The sequence below is a fragment of the Manis javanica genome, chromosome 4, assembly GCF_040802235.1.
Source record: "Manis javanica isolate MJ-LG chromosome 4, MJ_LKY, whole genome shotgun sequence".
Taxonomy (NCBI): Eukaryota; Metazoa; Chordata; class Mammalia; order Pholidota; family Manidae; genus Manis; species Manis javanica.
In genome coordinates this window covers 78,307,084-78,334,747 of record NC_133159.1, presented here as the reverse complement: position 1 = coordinate 78,334,747, position 27,664 = coordinate 78,307,084, and the positions used below count along the sequence as shown (strand labels likewise).

The 27,664-nt window shown below is 33.6% G+C and overlaps 1 protein-coding gene across 6 annotated transcripts in view; it reads left to right on the top strand.

The window, feature by feature from the left end:
- EVI5 (ecotropic viral integration site 5) overlaps positions 1-27,664 on the top strand; it is a 219,898-nt gene that overhangs the window by 171,252 nt on the left and 20,982 nt on the right. For all 6 annotated transcript variants that reach the window (XM_036998074.2, XM_036998073.2, XM_036998077.2 and 3 more), the window contains one exon: positions 15,273-15,368. In XM_036998074.2, coding sequence (XP_036853969.2) covers positions 15,273-15,368 — 96 coding nt within the window. The remainder of the gene's footprint in view (positions 1-15,272; positions 15,369-27,664) is intronic.

Below are 27,664 nucleotides of genomic sequence, written 5' to 3'. Positions count from 1 at the left end.
AATCCCAATCAACGCAAGAAAAATATCAGACAAATTTCAACAGTGGAGCATACCTGACTAGTACTCCCCAAAGCTGTCAAGATCACAAAAAACAAGCTAAGTCTGAGAAGCTATCACAGCCAAGAGAAACCTTAGGAGACATGACAACCAAATGTAGTGTGGTATCCTGCATAGGCAACTAGAGCAGGAAAAGGATATTAAGTTTAAAAAAATTTAAGGAAATACGAATAAACTGTGGACTTTAGTGGGTAATGTGTCAGTATTGGTTCATTAATTATAACTAATTTACCATATTAATGGAAAGTGTTTAAAAGGGGAAACTGAGTATGGGGGGTATATTGGAACTTTCTATTGCCTCAATTTCTATAAATCTAGAACTGTTCTAAAATATGTTAAAAGAAATAGTTTATGTAATTCCATGGTTTTAAGGAACCCTTGAAATTATATATATCTAAATTAAGTCAAATTATATAAATTTAAGTATTGGCCACAAAATTGACCCATTTCCATATATAGTATAGTTTAGCACTGTATAAGAAATATTTTCTAACTTTTGGACCTTATGCAAATGCTGATTTTTTTAATGTGTGTGTGGAGAAGCTGGCCCTATAAGAAACATCACTTTAAAAATGTGTGTGGGTGTGTCTATAGTTTTCTTCTGAAATGGAATTAAATCCATCTTAGCACTGACAAAAAAGGTTGATTTATTTTCTCCCTTCCATACTTTTCGAATTTATTATTTTCTTAAAAGTATTTGTATGTGCTTTTACTAGTTACTAAAACATAAAAAGTCTTCAAGTTACTGAACATAAAAAAATGCTCAAACCTTTTTGCCCACCACTTTAAATTACAGGAAACTGTTTTAGAAACTTACCAATAGTACATGATATGAGTATGATTTGTTTTTAGATGTTTCATATGAGTCACCTTGAAGTCACAGAGAGGCTAACATTTACCACATTTACTATTCTGATTAATTTTTCTTAGGGCAGAGTACAAATCAGTAATAACTTACTAAAGCTTGGTGGTTGCTATTGATGTTTCAATAAGGTTATGTTGATTAATCATGGTGATTACTTATCAACTGTCATAGGTTGACTCAAATCATTGGATTTTCATCTACCATAGTAATTTCACATGCAGTTACAATTTGCTTACTACATTTTGCTTTAATATATGCATTGAAAATATCAAATTAGGACTCAAAATTTGTGCCCCTGCTGCAAGATAATATGGTTGCTTCTGTGACCGTTGAACATGGTTTCATAATATAGCCTTGAGAAAAGTATTAACTTTAAAAACAGTCAAGGTGTTGTCTTTCTATGGTCTCTAAAATAGTTTCAACTTTTACAAAGGAAAGAGGACTTAAATATATTTTTAGCATAATGTCTCTTTCTGTTAATTTTTTATCTGTATGTGTAATTTAAAATATTTTTAAAATGTAAGCTTTAAACTTGCATTTGAGACTAAGCAACCTACATTGTGTCATGACCCTTCTAATACCACAAACTTTCTGTAATACTACTCCCAGTGAAAAACCCACATCCTATGTATAACCTTAGATTTATTTTGAAATCTCTATAAAGAGAACATAGAGAGATTACTAATTGTTTCTGTTATTTCCTTTAAGGATGTGATGTTTGTTTGTATACTGTGTTTTAAGTTTTAATTTGCTAGGTAAAATATTTAAGTATATTAAGAACTGACTTCCTATTCTAAACTTAAAAAAACTTGATAAGTAATCATAACTTTTAGTTGAGAATTGGGTGGTACATTAGACATCTGCAGAGCATGCAAGAAAGGAGCAAGCAGTAGTACTTCCAGTAGCCAGTGTTTCTAATACCCTGGCCAGGAGAATACTAGTAAACAATTGCAAATTTAGATGATAAGCCACTTTTTTCCTGTTTTATTCCTGTTTTTGTTTTTTATTATTTCCCTCCTTCTATTTTAGATTTACTTTGTATTCTTTATGTAATGTCCTAAGATGGAAGCATAAGTTCAACATTGTTTTTATTATTTAAAAACATTGTTAACTACTTAACAGTAGGATAATGATTAAACCAATAGTAAATCCATACTTCAAATAGTCTGAATCTTTAAAAAGGAATGAAAAAAAGATCTGCAAGGCATATTAAATAAGAAAAATTATCGACAGAATGTATGTCATAAACCCATCTGTGTTTGAGTGTGTGTGTGTGTGTATTGTGTGTGTACACGTAATATATATATTTGATACCTGTCGGAACTGTTGACATTCCCTTTGAGGAGAAAAGGGTTTGGTACAAAAGAGGAAGGGGCAGGGGTTCATATTTTACACTCTATGAGTTTATATTATTACCATTGTAATTTTTTAATGTACATACATTTAAATAACTTTTAAGGTAACCATTGCTAGAATGGAAATAAGAATTAGAGCTTCCAAATAATTATAGGAAAACAGCAACAAAGAAAACTTGGTTAACCTAGCAAAAAGTACCACACTCTTTCTGTGGCCTTAATGCCTGTCCCTACATTGTCTGGCCCCTGCCTACTTTTCTTACTGCATCATAAACAACACTCCTCTTCTTATGTTACACTCTGGCAACACCAGCCGTTTTGCTTCTTGACCAAAGCTTATTAAAGTTTTTGCTCTTGCTTCTTCCTGAATACTATGCTCCCTGATCTTCCCATGGTGGTTCCTTCTTGTCACTTATATTTCAACTTAAAAGTCACTGACTCAGAGATTTTCCCTGACCACCTTTGTAAAGTTAGCCCCTCACACTGTTACTCTCTATTTTATCATTTTTATAATATTTATGGCTCTTATCAGTGTCTGAAATTATCTTCACTTTAAAAATTAACTCACACCCACATATAGTAAAACCTTGTTTGCTTTATATACTGCTGTATGACTTTTCCCTGGCATATAACAGTCAAAGAATTGCTGAATGAATTTGGAGGGGCAGAGAATAGCCATGTATAAGAGAGTTTGATATTCTATGCCGTAAGAGCAAGTATCAAGTGCTGAGGACTTTATATGTCAAGATGAATTTGTTTAAATAGATACTGCCCCAGAGATATATTGAAATTGCTGTCAGTCCTACCCCAACCATCTAACCAAATAATAAATAATAGTTTGTTTTTATAAAGGCAAATCCTTTCCCACTAAAAGCGGCCTGAGAGGAAAAAGAGCATAACCTAATGCAATAACTTTTCAAGTGTTACAGCTATGGAAAGAAATAGACTATTCTAGAGCACAGAGGTCTGACAGGGTTTGGCTGCTAACCTCAACTTCTCCCCTTTCCTATGCTACTCCCCAAACCCTATACGTAAGTCAGCAACATCCTCAGAGAATTCATTCATACCCCAATTGTGAAGAGAAGGAACATGAGTACATAATTTTCTAAGATGTTGTAGGAACTTCTGGAAGAAACAACTCAGTGAAAGATTAGAAAATGAGCTTCTGATTTTTAACTCATGTGAAGGCCCTTGCACAACACACAGAATTTGGGAAATGATCTGAATCCTAAAATTCAGGTATTGACCTATATCATACCCCATTAAGTAATATTAGATACTTAACAAAATCACAGAAGAATAAGCAGAGCCCTTGTTTAGGTAGGTTCTCCTCTTTTCTGTCCTATCCCTCAACCTATAGAAAAGTGAGCACAAACTTGAGCTTGAAGGGCAAAGAAATAGATTCAAGTGTGGTGTAAAGAGAGTTAATAAGTAACCCATATCATTAAAGCATTTAGAATAGCTGGACTGTCAGTCACTTAGCCATGAGCATAATGAGAAGAAATGGCACAGCAACTTGGTTTATGTTATTATAGCAGAGGAAGAGAAAGAAATACCACTCAAAAAGATCCCAACAAAAGGTAACTCAAGGGTCAGAGAGGAATAACAATTGCTTCACACTATAAAACAAACATGAATTCAATAAATTAAGAAATCAAATGATAAGATGATGAAAAGCTACAGTGAAGGAAGAAAAGATTGTACTACTAAGGAAACAAATTGAAACCCAGCACATCATTGCAGAAACCACAGAAGAATAGTCTCATCAATAGACAATGCTGAAAAGTAGAATATTAGCATGGCAAAAAAGCTTGAGATAATCATAGTGAATGCAGAGATTAAGAATGTGATACTAGTATTAGTTATCAGGTAAGGATGACAGATAATCTAACAGGAAGGCTAGCTTGGTGTCACACAACAAATGGAAAGAAAATGTATTCAAAAATATAAACAAGAAAAGGTCCCTAAAATTAAGAAATTAAATATGTAATTAGAAGAATATCCTATATCCTAAGAAGTATGACACAGAATGTTTCATAAACACTTAGCACAAATTACCCACAAAGTTGTATGGTAAGGTTAAGACTTGTTCTTCAGATTTCTCACAGCATATTTTATGCCAGAACCAACAGAGCAGTGGCTATGTTGCACTCTCCTATGTGAGACAGCCACTAGCCACATGTGGTAATTTAAATTTAAATGGATTTAAATTAAACAAAATTAAAATCGGTCTTTTAGTCACACCAGCTCAACCGCCTCATGTTACATGGTAGCTACTAACTACCATATTAGACAGTGCAAATAGAGAAAATTTCCATCATCTCAGAAAGTTCTCTTAGTGCTAGTCTACAGAAGTTCTGAGTTTGGATGACCCAGTAATGCTATAGCCAAACAATATGTTATTTAAGTAGATTGAAGAAACATTGGCATTTTCCAGTGTGAAAAAAAAACTCTTGGGATACTGTTTCATGTTCCTTTCTAGAAAAAACTGTGTAGTGAAATCCAGCTAGAACAAGTCAAACTGAAGAACTAAGAAAGGTGGGTGCTCTTTGAAAAGATGGGTGGTGAATATTGAGTCAATGTAAGTACAGTACTAATATTAAATATGGGAATAAGGATGACAGGTTAGAATGTTTTTCTTACAAACTTTGATAATGTAAAAATAACATGGCTAACAAAAATCTGGAGGTGGAGGGAGGGGAGACACTTTTAAAGCAAATGTAAATGCACTCATATCTCATTTTTTACAGCAAGATAGTCAAAATTAATTTAAAGCATGTAATTTTAAAGATGGACACTAACATCTTAGTCATTTCATAATTTCTTAAAATTAGAGGGTATTTATTTCTAAAGGAAACCATCTTTTGTATTGAAACAGATTGCATTCACTATGCATTTCAATTTTAGCTAAAATTTAACAGTTTTCATCTTTGTATTTTTTACTTTGTTTAAATTGTTTAAATATGTCTAATTTTACAGAAAAAAATTATTTTTCTTTAAAAACTGGTTGCACATATTCTAAAATGTTAACATTGATCAATTATGGGAAATATGAAAAGAAACCATTATTACTCGCTTTGTCTTTATATTTTAATGTATTTTTTTCTCTACTCTTTTCCTCTCAAGCATTTAAATTTCTATATATAAAAGATGAACTCCAACTCATAAGCTAAAGGTGATGAATGTTTGATGGAGGAATTATATACAGGGGAAAAATTTACTCTAAATAACTACTATTCACAATCAAACCAGACCATCCCATTGAAATTGTTGAGAGAGAGGAAACTAATTATTAATATGAATTACTAATCTGAAATATATAAAATACTGATACTTACATAGACTGCCTTTGATTTTTCTTTGTTTCATTTTTTGTACCTTGGCCTCATATAGGAAGGGATAACTGGATTTATAAGTAATTATAATTTGGTTTTATACACTGACCTTCTTCTATGCTTAGATAAAAGTGGCCAGCTCCCTATCAAATTTTAATACTCTAGAGTCAAATAAGTTGAAAAAATGCTTGTTGGCAAAAACCAGCTCTACCTGGGCCCTTTAAACAGCCAAGAGAAGAGCAGGTCTTATCAGTGATTTATCCTAATATATAGGAGCCATCTGGTCATCTGTTGCTAAGGAAGGTACAAGAGAAACTGACAGCTAAGGACTGTACTCCCCAACTTTGGCTTACTGTCCCTCTTTACAGAGGGTCCTGGAAAAGGTACATGAGTAATATTAAATAAGCAACATCATTTTTAGAAAAACAATTCTAGCACATATGCTGTTGGGATTTGTCCCACAAATTTGTGATTGATCTCACAAGGGTCTAGGAGTGAAATCTGATTTCTACCCCCTGGCTTTTTTCTAGCTAGCCATGTCATCCTTGTTAATGTACTTAGCTACTGAGTCTGTTTAATCATCTAGTGCTGCTGGAGCTAGGCTGTGCTTAGGTCAAGCCACCTGTGAAGACAACCCACAGGGAATGGTGCCGTGTCAAAAAGTTATTCATTTAACATTCTGAAAAAAAATCTTGGTAAGAGAAATAAGTGGTGGTAAGAATCCAGAGTATGGAAATAATAGGTCTAGACCATAATATTCTTCATGCTGGGAGAAGAGGATCTAGGGAAATAACAGTGATGAGTAGTTGAATGCCAAAAAGATGAAATGAGCTTTGCACTGATACAGAAAAACTTTTAAACTCATTCTTCAAAGTTCTTGGTCTCCCAAGAGAGCACTCCCCAAAGGACTTGCCAGGGATTAACTCAGCGTAGCATGACAGTATTTATCATTAGTAAACAATATATCATCATATATCCTTTCCTCATGCAGGAAAAAGTGAGACAGAACTACTTTATACTGCACAAGAGTACTTATTTGGAGTTTAAGTTTGTGGGATCAAAAACAAAGCCAAAAAACAAAAATGGAGATGAATCTTTCACTGAGATGGTGAACCCCATAACATGGAATATGAGGATTAAAATATGACAATTCCAGCTATCTAGAAGATGAATCATATCTTCAGCTACAGTTTTCCAGCTATGAACACTGTCTTAGCAAAATGAAGCTTAGTGGCTGTTTGATGCTTTCCTTTTATAACAAGTTCTCTCTTTCACAGAGATTTCTTTGTGACTAACCCTACCTAAATTATAGAATAGTTTTTGCAAAGAGACAAAAAGCAGGTTGAAAGGATTTTGTTTGTCTTTAAAGTGATGTCAAGTATGGAGACAGTTCTTTGAACCTCATAAGATTTAAAGTTAAACCTATAGGTTAATACCGTAATGAGAGGGGGGAAATCATAACTATTACTTATTATGTTCATGTTTTGCTAAGTATATTTAAATAATAAAATACATATTTACCAGTGAAGTATATAAAATTCTGTCTTCTAGTGCTGTTCCTATAGATTATCTGAGTGTTTGGCTTCATATATATAAGTTTTTGTACTTCTATACTTACCTCCCTTGACCCAGTCAACCTTTAGATATGCATTATATTAGTTTTACTCTGCTGCCCAGTTGATTTGGAAAAAAAGAAAAAAACAGTTTACTTTGAGTTTTGTTAGAAATTTTCTGTTTCAGCTTGGATAATACAGACTTGAACTCTTCAAAAATACTAACAATGTCATAAAAAACAGAAGGGCAGAAGGATTAAAAGAAGCTAAACAGTAACCATGAAATTTGGTTCGATCCTGGACAGTAATAAAATGTTTTAGGCCCTTTTTGGGAAAGTTGAATATGAGCTACATGTTTGGTGATATTATGGAATCAAACTATTAATTTAGTTTTATAATGGCATTTGGTTATGTAGGTAATTCCTTATTCTTAGGAGATTCATGCTGGAACATATATATAGTAGTGGAATGTCATACCTGCAGTTTACATTCAAATGGTTCAGAAGGTAGACATACATTAAAGGATAAAAGGCAAAGGTGCAAAATAGTAATTGGTGAATATAGGTAAAGGATAGGGTGCTACATACTGTCATTTCAGCTCTTCTGTAAATTTGAAAATGTTTGAAAATAAAAGCTAGAAAAAATTTTGTAAGATGTAAATAATAGACTGGATGCTTTTATATTGCCACTTTCTACTACCTCATCTATGCATCTAGTACATTAATTAGGTGTTAACTGGTTAAATTGTCTAAAAAAACAAAAACATAGAAGCAAATTATTTGGTTGTACAGAGCATTTAAAAGCCTATGACCTGAAACACAGCTTTAAAATCTGCTATCTTCCTGTCTAAGGAAGTGTCCTTCCTGTGGCAAGATAGGGTGAGTTATAACTAGCATTAAAAACAGATAAAGAAACAAACAAAAGTGGACACTTAGCCATGCCTAGTACAGTTTGTCTTTTAAAATTAAGCTTACCAAATTAATGAGTTTAAACAACCTGGGCCCCTGCCTCTTCTATCACCTCCACAATATTTTTTAATATTTGTATACTACTAAACCCCATGTTTCTTTCAAACTTCTCAAAGCAATTTTAGCATCATACTCATCTCAGTTCTGCTGCAACATAACATGCAAAAACATGCTGCTTAGAGCTATAGAGAAAACGTCTCACATTTTTTCTTCAGTCTTTTAGCCTGATGAACCACATTAAAATTGTTCAACCTTTTAAATGGTGTGTTGGAGTACAGTACACATAGGTGAAGATAACCTGATAAAAATGCCCACTTTTTCCTGTGACCATATACACACGGCACAAATACACACTTTTTTTTTGTTTTGCTGCTGCTAACTACAGCATTTGTTGATTTTTCAGAATATTTGTAATAATGTGTGACATCCTGGGCACATTCCATCTCTACCCCACACTTTCTCTGATTATAGCTCCCACTGGTTGCAGGGATAAAACAGGTAAATGTATATGCCTAAGGTCACTAATAAATAGTCCAGGTAGTTGAACACTAGAATCACTGCTCTTAGTAAAATATCTCTACACACAGGTATGTGTTATATTAAAGAATATTGCTTTTGACTATCAACCTGTTAACTAATAAAAAATTTAGACAATTGGACTCCGTATTTCTTATATGGCCATATATTGATATTGATGCTTGTACATTTTTAAAGAATTGTTTTGCTGGTCCCCAAATCTTTGGTTTTCTTCATTCTTTAAAACAGTTATCTTAGTTAAAAGTCATAGGGGTCAAATATGTGGCATTTTTCTCAGATCCTAAACATTTTATTTAGTTCCTCATCATACATTACTAAATTTTAAAATAATATTTTCTGTTTGAGAGCTAGGTTAACCAAGAAAGGGATTTGAGTTCAAAATTGAACCAACCTCTGTAGACAAGGAACTGATCAGCTAAAACTAACATAGGAATAATGTGAAGTGAAACTGATAGCAGAATTGAAAGAAATTAATTTAAGAACCCTTGACAGTTTTCCTCTATTTTTGTTTTTAAATATATTCTCTCTGGAAATACAGAGACTATTTGTAAATAAGTTTATGAGCCTTGGTTATTTACCACATTTACCACTGTGGTAGCCGTTGAAATACTTATCATTTTTTATATGTAAAATATAATAAGTAAATTCTGTAAACAGTGTGAACTTGTAAAATATTATTTGAGGTCCTTAAGACATAGGATAGAAAGTATTTTATAATTGTCATATAAATAGAGTTTTGAGTATGTGTTTTAAAAACATTACTTTCAAAGGTGATTCAAACAGTGCATTTCAAATGTAGGTCTACACATATATCAGAATCATCACTTTTTTGGTTTCAAAGTACACTGATTTTCAAACCCGTTCCCAGATATTTAGAATTCAGTAAGTAGGTCAGAAATGGATTATCTTAATCTATATGTTTGCAGAACACCCAAAGTAATTTTTCTCCATAATCATCTCTGGGAATCACTGTTTTAAGCATTTCCTAGATTATGTTGTTTACATTATTGTATTCATTTACTTGGTCATATTTATAAAAATATTCACTAGGTAGGATATTTTTATTGCAGATAACAGAAAATTCAATTCTGTATTTATTTATGGCTTAAGTAATAAAGGGAATTAATTAGTGTATTATACTTGAAAAGTCCAGAAGTAGGAGGTGCTTCAGGAAGAGTTTGATCTGGGCTCCTACTTGTTGCTTTTAGCCATGGATGCCCTCCTTGTCATTTCTGTCTCCATGAGGTTTTTTCCTCCTGTGTTAAAGTGACTAACAGATGCAGTTTATACCCACATACCATGATATCCAGAATAAGAAGCTGTACTCCATCATAATTTCCAGCAAAAGTTTTTAGAGGCATACTATTTGAGCAAGCCCTGAAGCAATCACTGTACAAAATAGATGTGAATATCCTGTTTGGTTTAAACCCTACCAGTCCGAGCTATCATGGGCTTAAGGGTGGAGATAATGCCAATTCTATGACCACACAAATTGAGGGAGAGAGAATAGATTCAGGTAACAACCATGAAGTCCACTACAAAATATAGAGATGAATTGTAACTCATCCTGTTCTAAAATTCTATTTTGTTTTAATGAAATGCTAGTTTGTATGGTTTAATCATTTTCAGTTTTTTGACTGTCCAGTAAAATGTGAAGAAAGTAGTATCCATTCTATTCCTGAAACAAGCAAAAGGTGTATTTTAAATGAAGAATCACTAAGTAACCTTTACAGGGTATATATCTTTTCACATACGTAAATGAGCTACAGTGTGGACTGTGTGTACTTACTTTTTAGCACACTGTGGGGGAGTGAATTTTTTATTTTGCTTTTTATTGATGACCTCTTTCTCCCAGTGTTTACTATGGAAAATTTTAAACACACAAAGTCAAAAAAATTGTACAGTGAACATCATAAATGTACAACCTCCATTCTAAAATTAATATTTGGATATATTTATTTTATCTTTTGCTTTATAAGATACTTATCCACCATTCTCGGTATCTCATTTTTTTTTGTGCATTTCAGAGTAAGCTAAAGCAAAGTTGATATACTTTCCCCCTCATCACTTAAACATGCATATCATTAACTGAAGCTGTTGATGACTTTTAAGAGGCTCATATACAAAGCCCTGTGACTTATGACCTTAAAATGAATTAGATTATTATAGACTTCATAATGGTAATTGTTAAAATAAATATTCAGAGATAGATCCAAGAGTAAAATGCTCATTTAAACCTTTTACAAATGTTATTTTATGTTCCCTTAATATAAAGTTTGATTTATTGTGTGACAAAAGGTATGTATGTAAAGTCTGTTCAGTTAAATTCTCAGGATACCAAAATTGTTGATGTGTTGGATCTCTTTTACTTTAAATTTGTTGCTTACCTAATTAGTTTTGCTTAAGAAACCAGTTAACGCTATCTGTTATCAGCTAGACCAAAAAAAAAATGTCAAGAAAATACAGGTTCCTAGTAAATTTATTAGTGTAGCCAACATTTTCCCACCTGCTTATCAGAAAGAACCATGTGGACATTATTTGAAAATAGAAAGCTATAAAAATTTATGCAAAAAAATTATCAAACATAGACAATTGAATGAATTATCTCAGAAGTGAAATTAAATCGATATCCACTTCTTAGAATATAATAGTTAACTGGGTTTGGTTTTGGGTGTTTTGTGTATGTGTGTGCTGTAAATATATAGTTATTCAGTTATGTTTAAAAAGAATCCTAAAAGGCTTTGTATTCAACATATTTAAATAAGAGCCCATTTGTAGAACATAAAAATCACAGATAAAAGATTAAAAATTTATACATTTAAAATTATTAAATAGCATTTAGGACATCTCACTTTTTACTTCTATTGTTAAAATGTCAGCTGTCTTCCCTTTTAAAGTAGACTATTGAATCACAATACCCCATGCAGAGCTTCCCAACTGGTATGTCATTCACCCCCCTACACTACTATGTGATTGTCTGTTAGAGCTTGGAGCTACTTCATTACCTTCCTGTTTCCTCAGTTTAGCCAGTGTGCCTTGCAAGTTATTAGGGGTGCTGAGGTCAGGGGGTGGGGAGATCCTCAGAAGCAATGGTTTAATTGGCATCATAGTCTGATTTTGTATATAAAAATTTTGCAGAAGAAACCTAATATTAAGCTTTATAAAGTATTTATGTCTAAAAAGAACAGCTACGTACAAGTGGATTTAATCAAATACATAGGTTTTCTTTTTGAAATTATGCCTTTTTTTCTATAATGAATGGAAAGTCAAGAAACAAGTGGTTTTTTAGTCATAAAACCTAGAGGGCTTCTCTGATTTTCGTAAGTATTTTTCAGGAATTTTTTTTAAACATTCCACTTGTAAAAAAAGTAAAATTTCTTAACTGGCCTGTTTTTCACTTAATACTGTCTTTGCTCCAAAGAAATCAAGGTGCTATAACAAAGTCCTTAGCTAAACCTACTAAGGCCGCCTTTGGAGGAAACAGATCTTTGGAGTTACTTGGTTGCTTTTCGTAAAACAGATGTAATGATTCCTATCTTGCCAAACTTTTTTTGTGCAAGTTTTCCTATAGGAAAGATTTGGTATTATTTATTTTACTGATGATTCTATAACCTTTCAAACCTGCATTCTTAAACTTCTGTCTTACAACATTAGAGCTTATCTTGGCTTTGTCATTTTATTTGTCCTGAAAATTTCATTTTATCCTACATGATATCACTGCTTTGGAGTGTCCAAAATCCTCAAGAACTTTGCCTTCTTTGGGGACCAGATTTAAAGGTAACTTTCCCAAATCTGACATCAAACTGCAGACATCTAGCCTTTCCATCTCATAGAAAGGATTTTTTCTTAGTAGTCTATTGCACTTTCTATTTCAAGGGAATTAATATAATGTTTTACTAAAATTAAAGGCCACCAAAAAAGGACAACTAACACAAATCCCCAAATGAGTAATTTTCATCAGTTCATTCCTTTGAAGTGTATCTGCTTACTCAGTTGCTGCTGCCATTTCTCATTTCACGTATCAAATTTGGAAAAGACATTCTGCAAAAATAAATGGTTTCATTTATTTCACTTCAGTGAATATTCTACCTCCATGTAGTTTTTTCTCTTTCCTGCATTCTACCTTCTCTTCCTTCTTGCTTCACTCACTACTCATTCCCTTCTGTTTGACATCATCCTTTCCCGTTCTGGGTATATATACAGGACTGAGATGGAGTAGGTCTAGAGCCAAGGAAAATCTTAGGATGAGCTAGTTATCAAACAAACTGAATTTGGGTGATGGATTCATTCATTCTTTTGTTTTTGTTCTGTGCCTTTGAAAATTTCATTTAAAAAGTAGAGTGGTTAAAAATAAGATGCAGACATAAGTACATGTCTGTTACACATGGTTGGTGTGATTATTACATGTATAGGGCTTAGAACAATTCCTCACATATTGTAAAGCCCAGTTTTTTTCCACCAGGACTCCCCAAGAGAATTAATTTCAGTAATTATTTTCTCAGTTCTTCTCCAGATAGTATATAGCACCATTTTAGATACATAGGAGATTAAATTCAATCTCCATACAGCGATGCTCTAGGTGTTAGGGCTTAATCACTTTGGGGAGCCTCACTTGAGAAGGTCTGATAAGTGCTCAAGATAATTAGCTATTATCATTTTAATGCAAGTGGCAGAAACCCATATTCAAACTGGTTTAAATAATAAAGGGATTTCATTGGTTTGTAAAATTGAAAAGTAGGTAGGCAAGCCTTGTGAGATGGTTTGCTTAAGACTCTGACCTAATATCTCTGCCTTTTATGTTGATTCTGCCCTTCTCTGGCCATTGAACTAATATTTCTAAGTAAGTATTCAAAACGTTTTCATCCTTAAATTATAGGCTGATGGCTAAAATCATAAGGTGTCTATTATGTATATTTAAGAAGCCTAGCACATTTGGAATACAGTAATTGTTAAACAGTTCTTTGCTTAGGTGATTATATCTGATATTCATGTATCTAAGTATGTAAGAAAAGATTTAAAGCCTGTGGAAATTATAGATGTTCTTTTACATCTATACAAATATTATTTACATCAGACTGCTTCTGTAGGCCATATTCCCATTAAAGGTTTTTTAAGGCAGGTTACCAAAAGAAAAATAACCAAAAGAAAATAAAGCAGGGAGGAGGAGGCTTAGAGGAATAACTTATTAAATGGTTTGAAGAATAAACTAAGTGTACATAAGATTACAGTAGACGTGGCAGGGACAGTAAATGCAGAAGAGCAGTCCTCTTGGAATCGTGCCCTGACTCTACAGGGGAGCTACCCTTTCTATGGCTAGAGCAGTTATAGTTAGTTCTTTCTGCCATGCATGTTAGGAGGGTGTGCAGAAGGAAGGTAGTGGGTGGACTTTGATGTCAGAGAACCAAATCAGATGATATCCAAGGTCCCTACTTGCTGTAAATGGAAAGATAGCAGTAGGAATCTCCACATTCAAAAGTGCTCTTCACTGCAACCCATTACCCTCAAGGTAATTGTACAGGACCTATGGCACATTTTAAAACCTACGTTTTAAAAGCCTGTAAATATTCAGATAACAGTGAGATAACTTTTACAGGAACTTCAAAGTTCTGTCAAATCAAAATATATCTTTCTGCTCTGTATGTACTGATAATGATCTTCAAGTTGTGTTCTTGAGAAATAATAGCAAGTGCAGAATTGTGTATAGTGCCTAGTATGAGTAAAAATATGTGTGTATACATGTGCAGTTGATGATATGTGTACAAATTATGGGAAAACTGCATTAAAAAACTGTTAACAGTGGTTGCCTCTATGGAAGGAAACCAAGTGGCTGGTGACTGTTAAAAGTAAACTGGTACTATTTTGGCATCAGTTTTCAGTAGTTTCAGTAGATTTCTGTGGATCAGAGCTTCTTCATATTTTAAGCACTAACACATGGCTTCCTAATTACAAATAATCTGGAGATAACAAAAACAAGTCTGTTTTCACTCTCTAATAAGTCCTTTATCTTAAAAAACATTTGTTTTCAGGTGGTATAAGAAAAAGGCAGCTCCTCCCCTTCCCAATCTGTATCCCTAGAAAAGGGTCCCAACACAGTTCTGGAACTAGTTCTTAGGATTGGAGCACCTTTTAATCAGCTATATATCTATATCTCCCATCACACATTACTGAGCTAATTAAACAAGAGATCCAGATCTGCCCTCCCCTTTTAAGAGTGGCTTCTCTGATCCCCTAGCAAAAGCGGATTCCCACCGTAGGCTCACCACCTGTCAACTAAGCAGTGAATCTCTTGTGGTATGGATAGAAAATCAATAGCCCTCAAAATTAAGAGATAAATGGCTTTGAAATTCTAGGATAATTTTTTCACTAGCACACCCATTCACATTGATTTCTAAGAGTCAGAAGGTACATTTTGAAAATTGTATTTATTGTAAAGTTTCATTAAGTATTATTTAGAAATATTCAGTATAGTTTACTGTGAACTATCTTTCAGAGGCAGATTTGTTCAGTCTAGCCAACTAAAGGATGCTTGTATATCTTCAAATATTCGAGTACATGATGTGAAAATTCTCTTGTATTTGCTTTATTGTATTATCACAAAACAGAAAGAAGAAGGAAAGCTTCAAGGACAGCTTAACAAGTCTGATTCTAACCAGTATATTAGGGAACTGAAAGATCAGATAGCAGAGCTGAATCATGAGGTAAGTGATAAATTTTGATCTTCACATATTTCTTTCTTCCTTCCTCTGTATTGTAACAATACTTTGTTGCTGGTTATGACTGACTCTTTGATGATAAATATTTTCTGTGAATCCTTGACTATAATAATATTTTGTGAGATTGTCTTCTTAACAGGAATTTTTCTGTTCCAATATTGAAGGTTTGTTTTCTGTAAATATTTTCATCATGATCTAAAATGAGCAATTAATATTTACATGGCAAGGTTTTTTAAATTGTGATCTGAGGACCCTTGATAGTTTGTCTAGGTGTCTAAGTTGCTTCAGTGAAACTAAAATTTTCTTCATACCTATAGAATAGATTTGTAGTATTTACCGTTGTGAATAGAGGGAAGTCTTTTTACTCTTGGCTTCTTTTTCCCTTCATGTGATATTACTGAGATTGCAAAAAAGGATACTTGCCTAATATCAGTTAACAGATTTCTTAGTATCTGAACACTTTTTAAACTGGCACTACCTTGAACCTGTGAGGTTCAACTCAAGAAATTTTTAGATGGTATTACTATGTACTCTACCAAGTCACTTAAATGATTTAATTTGTTTTGATTAGAGGTGTTCTGTTAAGGTTTGTTAACTTTTTTGTTAAGGTGGCTCTAGGTCAATTTCCATGTCCTTTATTATTTTCTTATGATAAATACCTGGTTAAACATGAGTGGAAAAGCATGTTTCTTATCTTAAATTATTTGTACAATAATGTTTATTCACAGTGATGAGATTTGAATGGATAACATAAACCTCATTGTTAAGAAAGAAACTTTTGACTGCTAAATTAATTTAAACTTCAAAGGAAAAAGTTTGGACATTACCCTTTCCTGGTATTACATCCTTCAGTTAAAGCCTGGTGTTTTGGGTAATACCTCCAGAAGGTAGTCAATCTAAGTAAATTCTGGATGAAGAAACAAAACATTAACAAAAATAATAAATCTTAGATGTGGTTTAATTTGTCCTGAGATTTTGAGGGTTATTCCTGTAAATACTGATTTTCAAACATGATAACATTTGAGGGATACAAGATCATATATAATCTTTATTTTTGTGTATTTGTTTAATAACCTATTAGGATCTAATAGCCATGTATGAAGGTATAAATAAGTATGTTCTAGAAAGCCTTATTCTTTTGAGAACCCTAAGAATTGTTCCTTGTGGTCAAAGGTTTTTGCAAAGAATATTATGACTGAAGTAAAGCAGTCTCCCATTTGTAATTTTGACTTACAGTGATAATGAAGTTTTAATGTTGCTGAATTGAGAAAATTGTATATGGTTTGACTTTATTTCTAAGACTAGTCTAAAAATCAGTCAACAGACATTCATTTTGTCTATCCTGTACCTTAACTAAAAATAATGACTTCTTCCTCATCAGGACCAGCAGAAAATAGTTCACATGAGGTTTAACTTTAATGTCAGTTTTTTATCTGTGGCCTGAGAAAGCAGTTTTTGATCCTACACAAACATGAAAAGAAAATTAATAGGGTAGAATTTTTTTTACTGATAAAATAAAGAGATTGTGCCATGAAAAATCAGAATAGCTTGTGATCATGAGGCACTAACTGTATACTTCAGAGTAGGCCAGGGTGCTGGGTTTATGCGGGCCCCAGTCAGAAAACATGGCAGAGAAGAGCCCATGAGGTACAGAGAGAGGTACATCTGGGGCCACACAGGAGCACAAGATGAGAGTAAGAATGGGATTTGGGGATTCACTTAATTAATATGACTGTGTTTGGGGAAATAGTACATTGAATTGAACTAGCTTTTGGTGAATCTCCAAAACTAGAAGAGATTACATTTGCTAGATAATATAGAACCATTACACGGTCTTTAGGTTAAGATCCCATAATACATTTACCTGTTTCAAACCTTTTGAAACTATTTATTGGACTAGTTTCTTAAGAGGGTTAAATAAGGTGTCACTTTTTTATTCTAATGATTTTCTTCATTCTTGTGATATAGCACTTCTCAGTGGGGTGGGGGGTGGGGGATAACTGAAGTCAGAATAGTCTCTCCAACTTAACTTTTGCCTGTATGCTAGAATTTACCAGAATCTTTAGCTTCCAACATAAAAATTAACTTTCAACTGTTAATGTTGTATTTGAGCATATGACTATTAATGATCATTTTGTTAGCTGATTTTGTCATTCTTGAAATGTTGAGGGAAATATTGAGACATACTTTGTAGATTCATCTTCCTGAAGACACAGCAGTGTTGTACATGTTACAATTGTGACCACTTAGTATAGTCAGCTAAATGAATAATGAAGAGGATTAAGCAAGTTATTTTTTTATGAATGGTTGAATATGTTGTTGATCAATAAAATAGCAATAATAGTATTTATTGATTAGACTCTGTTGGCCAAGTGTTGTGTCAGACACTTCATATTTATTATTATCAACCCTCATAATAATCTCACATCATAGTGGTTTTCTCAGTTGGATGGATATAGAAACGCACTCACAATGATTAAATAACTTGCCCAGGGTTATGCAAGTAGTAAATGCCTGAGCCAGGATTGAATCCAGTTTGGCCCATTATTTTCCTGTGCAGAGACATTAGATTACTAGCATGTCATCAGTATTTAAAATCTAAAAAATGGCAGTTAATGACAATATTTTAACTGTGTCATCCCTTCCTGATGTATGTATTTGCATACATCCAGTGAGTGAATTCTGCAGTTGACATAGCTGCAAAAAGTTCCCTCTCTGTCCCTGTTAACTTTGCAAATGAAAATTAATCTTCACTTCCTGCAGCTTTCTGTGATCCTTTCAAGTGCCTTTTCTGACTCCCAACCCTTTCAGTTCCTACCCTCACCACCTAACTAATACTTGCTTCTAATTTTACCTACTTCTCATAGAAATTGCTTAATTTGGAGCCTCTTACATCCTGCAAGACTTTCATATAAGCCATTGTGGAAACCCTTGAGGCTCAAGACCTGGCAAGAGCTGTGGTGAAATCCTCCCCTATCCCTATATCCTGTCCTCACAGCATACATAGAAAAGAACCTGGTCCCAATTCAATTGTGTTTCTTATCCCATTTGCCCCACCTACTACCCTCCCACCCATCTATCACAGCACCTTCTATATACTAGGTACCGTGTTCAGAACTGAAGATAAAGTTGAAATACAATCCATAGCCTCAAGGGGTTCACAGTCTATCAACAGAGATAGGTATAGATAGATATACAGATAGACAAATTGCAATACATAAAAGTATAGCATTATAGTAGCTACCATTCATTTAACAGTTGCTCTGTGCCAAACACTATTAAGTGGTACACTTCCATTATTACATTTAATCTTCACTACCTATGAAGTAGATAGCATCATTATTATTCATGTTTTATATATAATAAAACTAATGTTCTGGGTATCATAACTCCCCATGGACATACACTAGTCAGTGATAAAAGTAGGATGTTAGCTCAGACTGTATAACTTCAACCCCACCCACACAGTTATCCACCATATGCCATATAGCCTCCTCTGAAAGATGCCAGGGATAAGATGGTAACAGCATCTGGGCTGGGTTTTGAAAAATGAGAAATTTGTCACGCAGACTGGGCATCAGGATCATTTGAGTTAGAAACATAAAAGGAAATTGTTGGTTCTATGAATGAATAAGCCATCTACTTTCCAACATAGGTCTATTTGCTTATAGCTGCCGACCACTAAAGACAACGATTATTTTCTAAACGCCAGGAAGGATAAGTAGGAAAAGGTAGAAAATCACTTTTGTTTAGAAACCAAAGAAAATATTCTCTATACTCAGAACTCCCATAGATATAGACATGAAGTATAATCCAAATTATACTTCTGCATTATAGAAGCTAAATTACCAGCTGACTAGTGTCCTCTGGATCCTTTGAAGTCACAATTTATAGTATTGTTTCATGGGAAAATGCATACTAAAAAGCTGATAGGAAAATGTTTTTGGAGTACAGATTGTGTGTTTTCACTTATTCTTGATGGTGATATGTTCTGGTTGATGTTGTAAGAATGGGTAAATGTAGTCCAAACTAAAGATAGTTTACTTATACTAAAATTAAATATTTCCCCATATTTCCCTACTAAACAGGTTTGCTGAGGTTTTATGGTATCTTAATAAAATAGTTTTAATATGCTTTATGTCCTTAAAATCTCACAAAAGCATCCAGTTCTTTTTGCTGAGTAGGTTTTCTAATTTTCCCCTTTTTAAATTAAGCTTTCTATGTGGTAATTGCTAATGAAGCTATCCTTTGGATAATAATCTTCAGAGTTATCCTGTGAAAATTATTATTACTCCCATTTTGTAGGTTCAATAACTGGTCCAAAGTCACATAACCAGTAAGTGGCAGAAGCTGGAATGCAGGATCAGGACTTTCACTCAGACTGCAATGCATTAAATTAGAGTGAAATAAAACCAAAAAAAAAAAAGTATTTTTAAAAAGAAAAAAAATCCTTTAAAAGTGTTATACTGTATTCACTGATAACCTGCCTTGTTCCAAAGGGAATGAAGCACATTTGCAGATGATACAAAATAGCAAACAACAGTTTTGTGCGGAAAAGGAAAGAAAACCATAGGAATATAGTATGGAACCATGAATAACGCCAATAAAAAATGTATACCACAAAAGTAACCATATATTTCTCCTAAGTAGGCTTCACATTTGGCTCTAAGATTTTTAGCAAAAGGGGTAAGCTGGTCACTTTAAACATTTCAGATTGGCTATATGATAAAAAGTGACCAGTTATTTAGAAGAGCCACAGCTGCTCCTGATACTAAGGCCAAACAAAAGTTTCTTTATTGCTTTTTCATAAAGGAGATCTTCTAGTATGAGTTCACCAGCTATTATTGCTAGCATTCTATAATAGAATGATTTCCTAATCATAAAATTGATCAATTTAAAGAACAGAAACTCAAACTTTTTTTTTAATTAAGATTTCATTGATACACACTCTTATGAAATCTTTTTTCACATGAAAAACATTGTGGTTACTACATTCACCCATATTATCAAGTCCCCACCATACTCCATTGAAGTCACTGTCCATCAGTGTAGTAAGATGCCACAGTCACTACTTGTGTTCTCCATGCTACACTGTCTTCCCCGTAACCCCACACAGACCATGTGCACCAATCATGATAACCCCACAATCCCCTTCTCCCTCCCTCCACACCCACCCTCCCCCACACCTCCCCTTTCGTAACCACTAGTCCCTTCTTGGAGTCTGTGAGTCTGCTGCTGTTTTATTCCTTCAGTGTTGCTTTGTTGTTTTACTCCACAAATTAGGGAAATCATTTGGTACTTGTCTTTCTCTGCCTTGCTTATTTCACTGAGCATAATACCCTCCAGCTCCATCCATGTTGTGGCAAATAGGATTTATTTTCTTATGGCTGAATAATATTCCATTGTGTATATGTACCACCTCTTCTTTGTCCATTCATCTACTGATGGATACTTAGGTTGCTCCCATTTCTTGGCTATTGTAAATAGTGCTGCAATAAACATAGGGATGCATATGTCTTTTTGAATCTGAGAACTTGTTTTCTTTGGGTAAATTTCTAGGAGTTGAATTCCCGGGTCAAATGGTATTTCTATTTTTAATTTTTTGAGGAACCTCCGTATTGCTTTCCACAATGGTTGAACAAATTTACATTCCCACCAGCAGTGTAGGAGGGTTCTCCTTTCTCCACATCCTCACCAGCATTTGTTGTTCCTGGTCTTTTAGATGTTGGCCTTCCTAACTGGTGTGAGGTGATGTCTCATTGTGGTTTTAATTTTCATTTCCCTGATGATTAGTGATGTGGAGCATCTTTTCATGTGCCTGTCGGCCATCTGAATTTCTTTGGAGAAATGTCTGTTCATATTCTCTGCTCATTTTTTAATGGGGTTATTTGCTTTTTAGGTGCTGAGGTGTGTGAGTTCTTTATATATTTTGGATGTTAACCCCTTGTCAGATATGTCATTTACAAATATATTGTCCCATACTGTAGGATGCCTTTTTGTTCTACTGATGGTGTCCTTTGCTGTACAGAAGCTTTTTAGCATGATGTAGTACCATTTGTTCATTTTTGCTTTTGTTTCTCTTGCCCAAGGAGATGAGTTCAGGAAAAAGTTGCTCATGTTTATATTCAAGAGATTAGATTTTTGCCTATGTTTTCTTCTAAGAGTTTTATGGTTTCATGACTTACATTCAAGTCTTTGATCCATTTCGAATTTACTTTTGTGTTTTGAGTAAGACAGTAATCCAGTTTCATTCTCTTACATGTAGCTGTCCAGTTTTGCCAACACCAGTTGTTGAAGAGGCTGTCATTTCCCCATTGTATGTCCATGGCTCCTTTATCATATATTAGTTGAGCATATACGCTTGGGGTTTATATCTGGGCTCTCTATTCTGTTCCATTGATATGGGTCTGTTCTTATGCCAGTACCAAATTGCCTTGATTACTAGAAACTCAAACTTTTATACAGAAGTGTAACATACAGAAAGTACCCAGGTGACAAGTTTCCAGCTCAAGAATTATCACAAAACAATCACACCCATGTCACCACACTCAGGTCAAGGAACAGACCCCAGAGCCCCACTCATACTCTCTCCTATCCACTATATACTACCCTTTCCTCAAATATAACCATGATCTTGACTTCTAAGACCTTAGTTTGTTTTTTAATTTTATATGAATGGTTTCTTATAGTATATATTCTTTTGTGCTTCTTTTGCTCAAAATTTTCTCAGATTTTAACCATGTTGTTTTTAAGTGTAACAGTAGGTTATTCATTTTCATTGCTGTGTGATTTTCCTTTGTTTAAATATACCACAATTTAGTTATCTTTTTTGTTGGTGAACATTTGAATTATTTCCAGCTTGATCTCATTGTTGCAAGTGATTTTGCCAAATTACCCTCCCATGAGTAGTGAAAACATATCTTATTTTTCTACATCCTCATTAACATGAGGAATTGTCAGTCTTTATCTAATTTTAGTAATTCTTTGGTTGTGAGGAGGTTTCTCATTATGGCTTTAAGGTGTATTTCCCTAATCACCAATAGGATTGAGTACTTTTTCCCAAGCTTCTAGAACAATTTTCCATGTAGTAGGTACTCCATGAAGATGTGTTTAATGAAAAAATTATTGCAAAGGCTTTGCTGATAAGGTAATATGTAATTGGCGATAGGATGCTAAGAAGCTTTCTGATGTGTAAAAATCAATGGAAAGAACATTCTAGGCAGAAGAAACAACTAGCAAAAAGATCCTAGAAGAAAATGAAGTAGATAAAGAGAAGGGAGTCCAGGAGCAAGTTTGTGATGCAGCCAAGGACTAAAACCACCAGTGAGAAGGGAAACTGGCAAGTGGGTAGACACAGGAGCCATCTTTCAAGAAGAGCCATCTCAGCATAATAATTTTAATTAGTTTTAAACTTCATGATCCTTCTGATTACTAGAATTCTGAAGAGTGAATTTTTTGTTAAGAAAGATTTCTTCAGCATTTTTCACTATTTATCAGCAAATGATGGATGATTTCTAGAAGAACTTGAGAGGCAGAACAGTCTCTCACTGAACAATTACTGAGACCCCATTCCTAAAGAAATTAGAGATATATAAGCTGGACAAGGCTGGAAAAAAAAAGGAAAGGAAGGAGAAAAAGAAAAAGACCTATTATAGGATGCTATAACCCAGGTAGGTGACACCAGCTTTCTTTCTAAGGATAGCCATTGTGCTGGTTTCCAGTACCCAGAAGGTCTCCCCTCATCCTGTCTCCTTTGTTGGGGAGGCAGTTAAGTCCGCATATGTCACAAGAAACTTGTTTTATTTCTACCAGCCAAATACTAAATAAGGAGTTTGAGTAAATGAAAGGAAATATAAACAAAGCCCTTTGAAGTTTGGCTTAGAAAATGTCTGTATGTGAGTACTCCTTAAGTCTTTCAATTCTAGTAATTCTGTTTATGTATATCTGAGCTATGGATCTAATTATTTACCAAGAAGTATTTTTAATGTCCTAAACATTAACACATTTAATATATACACTCATTTTGTTATTAAACTAGAATTTTTGAAATAAGGAACTTTAAGAATCAAATGACAGACTACCCTTGTGTACTGTCCAACCATTTTTTTCCCTTGCCCTTATATTCTTCAGTTTAAAGGTAGTTAATAAAATCATTTGAACTTGAATTTTTTTTAAAAGAAACTTTTTAAAGACTCATTCAACATTGATTTTCATCTAGGCATTAAGGCCAGAATAGTAAAAGTATAAAAGAACTTAGTCATTTGGCTCTGTAGTTATTGGTTCTTTATTTCTTCTCTTTATCTCAAACTGAATGATACTGTTTTTTGTTTTTGTTTTTTTAACTGGGTGTTTATTCTGGGCTGTTTCTAACAGTCTTTATTTCCTTTTAAATCTTGCAAAGCTCCAAGTTTATTACCTAGTTTACAGAGTGGTGACCTAGCAAAAAATTGACATTTTTACAAACTACGTTGATAGTAACAGTCTACTTCTGGAGGCAGAAATAAGATTCAAAAATAGTATTTTATACATGTATTGATGGCTGCTGATAATTGAATTTTAATTTTAGAATTATGATTTAAGAAATTTTTCAATATATGGAATTATCAAGTTTTATGTGTATTTTTACAGTAAAAAGTACTAGGTTTCCCAGTGTGGCAACTTCTTAATAAATGAAATTATTCCCTTAAATCTGTTCTTTCTCTAGTTACAGCAAAGTGTAAAGTACTCTGCAGGAGCTCACACAAGCCTCAGCACAAGCAAATTGTTTTTCTTTGCTGTCCAAAAGGTCCCAAATAGATAATGAGAAGTCATATTTGTACTCCTCCAAAAAAGGCTTTAAGGCCCTTGAGTTGAATGTTTTGTCATATTTTTTTAATCTTAAAACCTCCATTTGTGGATGAAAAATTCATTCTTAATGACTTCTTTAAATGAGTGTTATTACTTCTGTTCCAATATATATTATATTTTATCTTGGATAAGCAGTTATCTTATTTTGAAGTCACAAGTTAAATTATTGTACAATGTAAAATATTTTATGTCTAGAATAATATCACTATGTAAGAGACTTAAAGCTGAGATTTCAGGTTTTTTTTTTTAAAGCCAGACATGTTCTTAAAGTTTTATCTAGTTTTTTACTTGATAAATGAGGAAGCTGAGGGCCCATGAGGTAAGGGACTTACCCAAAAGTTACACAGCTAGTTAGTGGCAGAGATGGAACTAATGCCCAGGCATTCTGGCTCCTGATCAACATCCCACTGCCCTACCACAATCCTGCCAACCCATTTTATTTTCACATGTTAGATATAGTAGGAGTTCTATGCGTTTATTTAAATTAAAATAAATTTTCTTACATGAGAGTCCAATATCTAGGTAGTAGAAATCTACTCCTACCCAGTATTCTTTACTTTTATCTCAACTTCAGGTTATGGTCTTCTGTTCCACTCAGACTAGGGAATTTGTTAACTTGACCCTTCAGATTCTGCTTTAGTTGCCAGTGGCTGCTACTAAAATCTTAGTTTTTAAGTATTAGATGATTTTCTGAAAACAGAAGCAACTGAGACTCTCTAGCCAAATTTGACATTTCCAAAAACAGAGAACTAGGTAAAAATAGTCAATCCAATTTCATATATACCTATTATTTAAGAAGACAAGTTTACTCAAGGACATAAATTAGTTCAGCTGTTCAGTACATTCTGTTTCAGGAGTTTGTTATTAAACTGGCGACCAAACTTCCAGCAATTGTTCCTAGAGTAATTTTTTTAATCTCCCAGGTTATGTATCTTTCCATTCATTCTGTGCCTCCAAATTTATATTTGTCTATGTAATACACCACATTCAGAGAAAAACTATAATAATCACTTTCTTGTACTCAAGACTTTTAGACTACTTTCCAGTTTTACATTCTATTCACAAAAAGAGGTGTTCTGCCTAATTATGTGCATTTATGTATCCTATTCCCACTATAGATTTTAACAAGATTTTTTCATTTGTTAGTGAAAATAAGTGTTTCTAATGGTAATTTCATTAAGGAACTAGAGTTGTCATGAGAGCACGATGAAAAAGGTAGGAGAAGGTAAGGTGAGATCATGAAATCACTTAGAAAAGAAAAAAGCAAGGTGAGGGAAGGAATTAGAACCTAGAAAAGATGAGATACCAAGTAAAGAAGCCTCTTAGGAATATTGGCTAAGAGTAAGATATGCCCCCAAGAAGGGTTTGGTAAGGATTTTATTAACTATGTGACCTAAGGGATTTCTAGGATAAAATCTGGGTGAGCAGATTTAGAGAATTTAGAGAATACAGAATCATCTGAAATTAAGGATTTAGATCTGGTACTCAGAATTAAGGGACCAAATAAATAGCCTTAAGAGAGAATGTCACACTGGCCAAGGAAAAGAGCCAATTGAAATTGTAAAGTCAGACTTGGTTACTAAGCTGTCAGGTGGAATTTTTTCTGATGTTGTGCCAGACACTATGAGAAGTAAAGTGTAGTCTTACTCTCAAGTAATGTATTATCTGATGGGAAAAAGTGGAACAGTTAATGTGATAAAAAACTATACGGTAGGTGCTGATAGTACTTAATAGTTCAGAAATGAGATAGCACTTAATGTTATTTATTTTATTAATGGTTATTATACACTCTTTGACGCTCAGTGGCAAGCGAAACAATTCCTCGATAGCAAAGATTGTCTTATTCAGCCTTATATTTCTTAGATTGTCTTATTCAGCCTTATATTTCTTAGTCTTTCAAAAGTCCCAACAAAGTACTAGGAAATCACAGATTCAGTCAGTTCTCTTGGTGTTCAAATTCTCCTGAATTTGACCAGAGGGAACTCTTTCGAGCTGGCTCCAGTATCTTTTCTTCCTACAACTCCATTAGTCCTTCAGCACTTATGTGCTTTCTGGCACTGGATGACAAGTTTTATTTGTTTGTTTGTTTTGTTTTTTTATTAAAGTATCATTGATATACACTCTTACGAAGGTTTCACAATAAAAACAATGTGGTTGCTACATTCACCCATATTATCAAGTTCCCCCCATACCCCATTGCAGTCACTGTCCATCATCAGTGTAATAAGATACAGAGCTGGATGACAAGTTTTTTAATAGGATTTTACATTAAATGAGTTTAGCTAGATTTTCTAATGTACAGTAGTGAAACAATGTTTATTAGTACTAATGTATAAATGGCTTAATAACTGGTCCCAACAATTACTCTATGATAATTATATTGGAAACAAGTCATAAGAAACCACTTCAAGGGAAACTGGATGTCAAATACCACTTGGGTTATGAGAAATGAAAGCAGATGATAAGCATTTTTTTAAAAGGAAATGAAGCTAACTATAAAGTCTATAGTGATAGGTTTTATACTATTAATATTAGTTCTTTAGATTTAATTCAGTAATGGTAGAAGAAACATTTCTTTCTTTTAGCGTTCAGGTGAAAAAACTAATAGCATACTCTTAAATCTTAGACATGAGGTATAAATGCCTAAAACCATGTCAGTAATATGTATGATACCAATAAGATTTTAGCATGACTACAATATTAAATATATTTGTTAACATTTAGAGTGATAGGATGTGCTTGAACATTTCCTTCACCCTGATGTGGACAACCACAATGAGCTATAATTTTAAAATCCAGTGAACTCTACTCAGGTACCCAGGTTTCAAGACTTGAGTATATTCAATTTGTAAGTTCTTAAAGTTATTCAAAAGCTGAGTATCCCTACTCTTTATTTAACTCTTACCCTCTCCTTTCATTATCACGCTGGTCTTCTTAAACACATCCATAAAATCAGCCGTCTGATGGCTGATGGCAAAGCTTTCTTAAACAAGAAGAAATCCATAAAATACAATCTTCTTCCTTGATTATGTTTTGAATTATATTCCTTTTAAGGCCTTGGTCCAAACCCATTTCAGAGCCAGTTTTAATCTTTTTAGTCTTAGATTAGACTATCTAAATTGATAATCCTTTTTATTATCCACCAAGCTACCCAATACTTCACACTTTCTTAGTACTATATGTTCTTAAAATATAAAAGTCCATCCAGTTTCCTCAGTTGTGCAAGGATTTTAAAAAGACCTTATTTTATTTTGCATCAAGTATTTCAATTTTTAAACTGGTAGTTTTTTAAAGAAACAGTAAGTATTGACTGTTCCAGTGAGGAACATTTGAAAATGTGCTCCACAAATTTACTAAGTGTCAACTAAAAGAGCATTGATAAAGGATGAAAAACCAGTTCTCTCAGATATACAAAAACTAAAAATTTTTAATTA